At 38.0% G+C, this 7,360-nt stretch overlaps 1 protein-coding gene across 1 annotated transcript; it reads left to right on the top strand.

Moving 5' to 3' along the window:
• The first annotated feature begins 2,813 nt into the window (after positions 1-2,813).
• LOC123926471 (olfactory receptor 2T29-like) lies at positions 2,814-3,689 on the top strand. The gene has a single exon (XM_045980356.1). It carries the CDS (start codon positions 2,814-2,816, stop codon positions 3,687-3,689), a length of 876 nt encoding a protein of 291 aa, XP_045836312.1.
• The last annotated feature ends 3,671 nt before the right edge of the window (positions 3,690-7,360 follow it).

The following is a 7,360-nucleotide window of genomic DNA, read 5'->3' as shown; positions in this document are numbered from 1 at the left end:
AGAGGAAAAGATATTATAATTAACTTGAGGAGGGTATTTTGAGTAGCTAAAACACTGAAATAAATGTCTTATTCATATTTATGTTTCTTTATTTAAACTTAAAATGTGTGACCTAAGACCTAAAATTTAAATTGTAAACTGTGGAGAGAGGACTATGTCCCCAACCAATATAAGGCAGAATTAGAGAACATTGGTGCTACTCCTGCTGAGGTAGCATTCTCCCTCAGATTACATTGTGATATTAGGCACTTACCCCAAGAACTCAAATTTCTTTAATATGTAAAAGGAGAAAATACATATGTCACTGACCCTTGGAGAAGATTAAATACAGTGCAGCATTAAATATTTGCCTTGATGCTTCAAAAACAGATTCAATATTATTCACTATTAAATATTATTCACTATTCAATATTAATATCACTATTAATGATGCACAAAGCTGTTTATATTAATCTCAAGAAATTGGATAAAGAAACATAAGCATAAATATGGAGGCTAGTTGCCCTGTATGATACTGATAGCATTGCCTTGTCTCTTAGATGTCTTAGTTGGGCTGTTCAGTGTGGCTTGATCACAGTCATTCCTATTAATCAAAATGCATCAGTGATTATCCCAGCACCCCCAAGCACCCTCATTTTTCTCTATTCACTCAGCAAGCAGATTCAAATTCCTCAATATCTTAGTCACTGTGTGGATCCCTGAAAGGGCTCTTCAAATGTAACATTTAATATGTCAGAAATTTTTAAAAGTTACAAAGGTTAATCTCCATAAAGGAAATGTGGAAGAAACTATTAGTAATTGTTTACATGATGGCCATAGATATTTTGTATTTGATTTTTTTCTTCTTCTTTTTTTTTTATTATGTGATGTTAGTTACCATACAGGACATCATTAGTTTTTGAAGTAGTGTTCCAAGATTCACTGTTTACATGTAACACCCAGTGCTCCATGCAATATATGCCCTCCTCAATACCCACCACTAGGCCAACCCATCCCCCAATCCCTCTCTTCCAAAACTCTCAGTTTGTTTCTCAGAGTCCACAGAATCCCATGGTTTGTCTCTACCTCCTATTTCCCTCCTTTCATTTTCCCCTCTCTTCTCCCAATGTCTTCCATGTTATTCCTTATGTTCCACAAGTAAGTAAAACCACATGATAATTAACTTTCTCTTATTGACTAATTTCACTCAACATAATCTCCTCCAGTCCCATCCATTTTGTATTTATCAATCTTTCTTATTTATTTTGTATCTATTTTTAAATTGTGGTTTAAATCACATTGTATAACATTTGTCCCAGAGTAGGTAACTCTTACCTCCTTAATTTAATTTCACTTTGATTTTTCTTCAGAGTCTAACAGAGACTCAGACTATCAGCAGCAAGATAGAGGATTTAACAATGAATTTCAGTCAGTGACATCCCAGAGGTGCAGTTTTTCTCTACATATATTCGTTTCCATGACAAATTAATTGCTATCTCCATGAAGTAGGTGATATGTGGATAAATAACTAAAGCTTTGCCTGCTAAATGGCCATGACCATCTAAATCCAAGTTTTTCCTTCACACTCAATTTATTAAGAGATTAATTTCAATTTGGAAAAGTTTGTATTAGACAGAAACAAGATGAAATTCTCCACAGAGATCTGAATCAGGGTTAAAGTAATAAATATTTATATTTGTGTTTATACTTTATTTATATATCCATTTTGTATTTACTTAAATTATATATATTCATGTAAAATTGGTATATACATATATATGTATATATACATGTGTCTGGAACTATAGAAATTATAAAATTTATAAAATTCAAATGCTTAAATGTATGGACAGATGCTGAAAGTGGAAAACTGAGGTGTTCCACATAATAAGACAATAGTAATAACAGCCATTTCTTACATAGATTCTGCAAAGAGAATATTGTAGGTGTTAACTCTTTAAATAAACAGTATGTGTGCTTATTCTTCCGTAACTGGTAATGTCCTAGGGACTTTAATTATTTTATCTCACTTAATCCTAACCACACATGATGTAAAAATTATTATTTTATACTGTTTTTATGTAGAGTGGACAATGGAATAGTGGATAGAGGAAAATCTAGATTTATAACTGTGGTTAGATGAGATTCTGAGATCCCTGCCCCATGCCACTCAGGTCTCTAAATGGTCAGTCATGTGTAAGGATCCTGGCCTGCTCCTAGGAATGTATGGCTCACTCCACCCAGTATAGCCTCACTGAGTAGCCCTATTCTATGAGGGGAGCAGAATTAAAAATTCAGTATAAGATTTCCCCATATTTGCATTTGTTACTTTTTAAATTCCTTTTAACATAATATATATATTCTAGGATCTTGTAAGATTTTATTTGGGTTCTAAAAGTAGAGAGATAAATTAGATTTGTATAACAAAATTTCTAAAAATGAAGTTTTATTTACCTTTTCTTTCAACAATTCACTTTTTGTGTTTAAGTTATTATCTCTCCAAATGCTCAATATATGTTGATAGATGTCAATATCAATTATTAAGCTACCATTTCACCTGAACTGCAACAAATTTAGTATAAGTTGCCAAATATTTTTACCCACAGTTCCTAATGCCTTATTTTCTACTAAAGGTTAAATTTTAAGTAATTAATCATCTCATTTCTGTACACCATAAAACTTTCTCTGATTAACACAATGAGGTTGGCATAAGTAAACACATATTCACATACACAGCCAGTAAATATGTATTTATTCCTTTCAGGTGGAAGACTCCCATGGATGACCATGAATCCCAAAACTCTTCTCAGTTGAAAAGCGAAACTTATGAAAACATGAAGTGGATGGCCAATTACACTGGACAGTCTGATTTCATTCTGGTGAGAATCTTCAGTCAATCAAATCACCCAGCTCTCCTGTGTGTGGTCATTTTTGTAGTATTCTTGATGGCTTTAACTGGAAATGGTGTCCTAATTCTTCTGATACACTTTGATGCCCATTTCCACAGCCCCATGTACTTTTTCATCAGCCAGTTGTCTCTCATGGATGTAATGTATATTTCTGTCACTGTGCCTAAGATGCTCATCGACCAGGTCATGGGTATAAATAAGACCTCAGCCTCTGCGTGTGGAATGCAAATGTTCCTCTATGTAACACTAGCAGGTTCAGAATTTTTCTTTCTAGCTGCCATGGCTTATGACCGCTATGTGGCCATTTGTTACCCACTTCGTTACCCTGTCCTCATGAGCCATAAAGTGTGTTTTCTCCTTGCATCTGGCTGCTGGTTTCTGGGATCTGTGGATGGATTCATGTTCACACCCATCACTATGGCTTTACCTTTCTGCAGATCCCAGGAGATCCATCATTTCTTCTGTGAAGTCCCTACTGTAATGAAGCTCTCCTGCTCAGACACTTCTCTCTATGAGACAGTCATGTGTCTGTGCTGTGTCCTCATGCTCCTCATTCCTGTGACAGTCATTTCAAGTTCCTATTTTTTCATCCTCCTTACCATTCACAGGATGAACTCAGCAGAGGGCTGGAAGAAGGCATGTGCCATTTGTTCTTCCCATATGACTATGGTCATCCTCTTCTATGGGGCTGCTATATACACCTATATACTCCCCAACTCCTATCACACTCCTGAGAAGGACATGGTTGTGTCTGTTTTTTTATATCATCCTCATTCCTGTGTTAAACCCTTTAATCTATAGTCTCAGGAATAAGGATGTCATAGGAGCTCTGAAGAAAATGTTGAATGTGGGACCTTCCTTTGAAGAAAATATAATACTAAATTTTTATATTCATGCTTTTATTCTTTCTCTTCAAATATTATAACTTCAGAATCTTATGCCAATTTTATTCCATAGATTTTCATCTCATAATGCCTTGTATCTTTTGCATAACTCATTTGGGAATGGCTTTGGTGTATTACAAAGCTCTTTGATTACATTCTATTTTTCCATTCAAAATGAATTTAAGTATCATATTATATGACATTACTTTACTGACACTGATAATTACAAACTTATTTTGTAGGAGACTATTAATACATTTAGAACATACATTATGAGAATATAGGACAATAACCGTTATGAGGTGTATTAAATTTTCTTTACGTTTTAAATTAAGTATTTGGATATTTAGCATTTTGTTTTACTTTTAATTTTACTTTATTTTTTCAGCTTTCCACACCTCATGCTCCATGCAATACATGCCCTCCTAATATCGACCACCAGGCTCACCCTTCCTCCCAACTCCCTCCCTTCCAAAACCCTCAGTTTCACAGTGTCCACAGTCTGTCATGGTTTGTCTCCCCCTCTGATTTGTCCCAATTCACTTTTCCTTCCCTTCTCCTAATGTCTTCCATGTTATTCCTTATGCTCCACAAGTAAATGAAAGCATATGATAATTGACTTTATCTGCTTGACTTATTTCACTCAGCATAATCTTCTCCAGTCCTGTCCATGTTTATATAAAAGTTGGGTATTGGGAGTCAAGATGGCGGGGAAGTAGGGGGAGGCGCCATTTCATCCTATACCCTAAAGTGAGCTGATTACATACCAAAGAACTCCCATCACCCATGAAATCAGCCTGAGATTAGAATTATACATGTCTGGATCTCTACAGGAGCATAAGACACCAGTGGGCAGGTAAAGCAGAGTGGAAACATCGGACTGATATCAGAAGATAAACAAAAGGGTGAGGGAGCAACCAGAGGCAACCGATTGGAAAGTAATACCCTAATACAAGAGTGCCCTGCATCTGGGGAACAGCATTAACTTGGAGTCTTGTTGAAAGCACTCAAAAAAGAGCAAAGAATTATGGGGGGAAATTGTGGGAATCAGAGTGGTTAGGGACAGGGGCTTAAGTCCCTGGACCCAGGACAGCCTCAACTGGCACTAAGCCAGAGAGAGTGTGGCTAAGAAACCAGGTCTTGGTCCCTGAGCCGCCAGTAACACTGAGCCGTGAGCACCCAAGAACACATGGGGTCTGGCTCCTGAGAGGGGCTGGGAGCCTTGCCAGAAGGCTTTCTTAAGACAGGTGTGCCCCACACCCTCCCTGAGAGAGGTGCAGGCAGGCATTAGCCTGACACTCTTAGACTCCAGCCGAGGGATCAGAGCCAGAGACATGTGTGCCCCACACCCTCCCCTGGGAGAGGTGCTCACAGGTTGTAGCCAGGAGCTCTGGGACCCGGAAATACCAGGCACTCCCAGCCCCTGCCAGTGGTAAAATCTCATTGTGTGATCACTGCTTGGAACATCTCTGGTGGTCTGGAGCTGCCCAGAGAGCCACCGCTGCCATGGTTTTTGGTACAACGAGGAGATCCTGCATACCCAGGGACTGTGACTCAGAACCTACTCTGCCAGCAGTTCTGCAGAGCATTCTGACACTTCTCTGTGAGACAGAGGTCAGGGTGCAGTTTGCTCTCCTCTAAAACTCCAAAAACCATCACAAGCTGTCAAGGCAAGAGATAACAGATGAGCAAACATAAAAACCTCCAGAGAACAAAAGCCATAAAAAAGAAGTTTCCTCAGAGCCCACCCCCTTAAGGGGGGCGGGAGGACTTAACTCAGAGAACATCATTGACTAAAAACCCACATGGCAGGCCCCTCCCACAGAAAACCAAACAGGAAGGAAGAAAAAAAAAGACAAAAAAAGAACAATCACTACTACTTCATAGATACAACTTTTATTTTTAACTCGTTATCACTATTCTGGTTCATTTTTTTAATACATATAGATAATTTTTAACCTATTTACCATCACAGTGAGATGTCCAGTACATCTAATTCCTTAATAACCTTCGAAACTGAACTTTTTGATACATACACCCGTGTTTTTCTCTTGCCTTTCTATTTTTTTAATTTTTTTTTAATTTTAGTTTAGTTTGGGCTAGTTTATTCTTTTTTTATTTTTATTTTGTAATAAAAAAATACAGTTAAAATTCAAGGTAATCCCCATTCCCCAATCAATGCTACCCCTATAGGTAAACCAATTTTTAATCCCCCTTTAACTTAGGAAAGTTGAGTCCTTTAACAAAAACATCAAGATACATCCAGGAATGCTGGCGAGGATGCGGAGAAAGGGGAACCCTCCTCCACTGTTGGTGGGAATGCAAGCTGGTGCAACCACTGTGGAAAACAGCATGGAGGTTCCTCAAAATGTTGAAAATAGAACTACCCTATGACCCAGCAATTGCACTATTGGGTATTTACCCTAAAGATACAAACATAGTGATCTGAAGGGCCACATGTACCCGAATGTTTATAGCAGCAATGTCTACAATAGCCAACCTATGGAAGGAACCTAGATGTCCATCAACAGATGAATGGATCAAGAAGATATGGTATATATACACAACGAAATACTATGCAGCCATCAAAAGAAATGAAATCTTGCCATTTGCGACGACGTGGATGGAACTAGAGCGTATCATGCTTAGTGAAATAAGTCAATCAGAGAAAGACAACTATCGTATGATCTCCCTGATATGAGGACATGCAGAAGCCACATGGGGGGGTAGGGGGATAGGAGAAGAATAAATGAAACAAGATGGGATTGGGAGGGAGACAAACCATAAATGACTCAATCTCACAAAACAAACTGGGGGTTGCTGATGGGAGGTGGGATTGGGAGGGGGAGGGGGCTATGGACATTGGGGAGGGTAAGAGCATTGAATGACACATTGGACCAGTTGGACCTCATAGATATATACAGAACATTCCACCCTAAAACAACAGAATACTCATTCTTCTCAAGTGCACATGGAACATTCTCCAGAATAGACCACATACTGGGTCACAAAGCAGGACTCAACTGATACCAAAAGACTGCCATTATTCCCTACATATTCTCAGATCACAATGCTTTGAAACTGGAACTCAATCACAAGGAAAAGTTCAGAAGGAACTCAAACACCTGGAAGCTAAAGACCACCTTGCTTAAGAATGCTTGGATCAAACAGGACATCAAAGATGAACTTAAACAATTCATGAAACCAATGAGAATGAAGACACTTCAGTCCAAAACCTATGAAATACAGCAAAGGCAGGTCTAAGGGGGAAATATATAGCCATCCAAGCCTCCCTCAAAAAAATTTAAAACTCCACAATACACCAGCTGTCACTAAACTTAAAGAACTGGAGAATCAACAACAAATCAAACCGACTCCACAAACAAGAAGGGAAATAATCAAGATTAGAGCAGAGATTAATGAGGTAGAAACCAGAAATATAGTAGAACGTATCAATGAAACTAGAAGCTGGTTTCTTAAAGAATCAATAAGATCGATAAACTATTGGCCACGCTAATACAAAAGAAAATAGAGAATGCCCAAATTAATAAATTTATGAATGAAAAGGGAGAGATCACATCTAACACC

The sequence above is a fragment of the Meles meles genome, chromosome 16 (genome assembly GCF_922984935.1).
Source record: "Meles meles chromosome 16, mMelMel3.1 paternal haplotype, whole genome shotgun sequence".
Classification (NCBI taxonomy): Eukaryota; Metazoa; Chordata; class Mammalia; order Carnivora; family Mustelidae; genus Meles; species Meles meles.
The sequence above is the reverse complement of the archived record's forward strand: the minus strand, read 5'-3'. Positions and strand labels throughout refer to the sequence as shown.

Coding starts and splice junctions, on each gene's coding strand:
- LOC123926471 (XM_045980356.1), top strand. CDS start 2,814: ATGAAGTGGATGGCCAATTACACTGGACAGTCTGATTTCATTCTGGTG.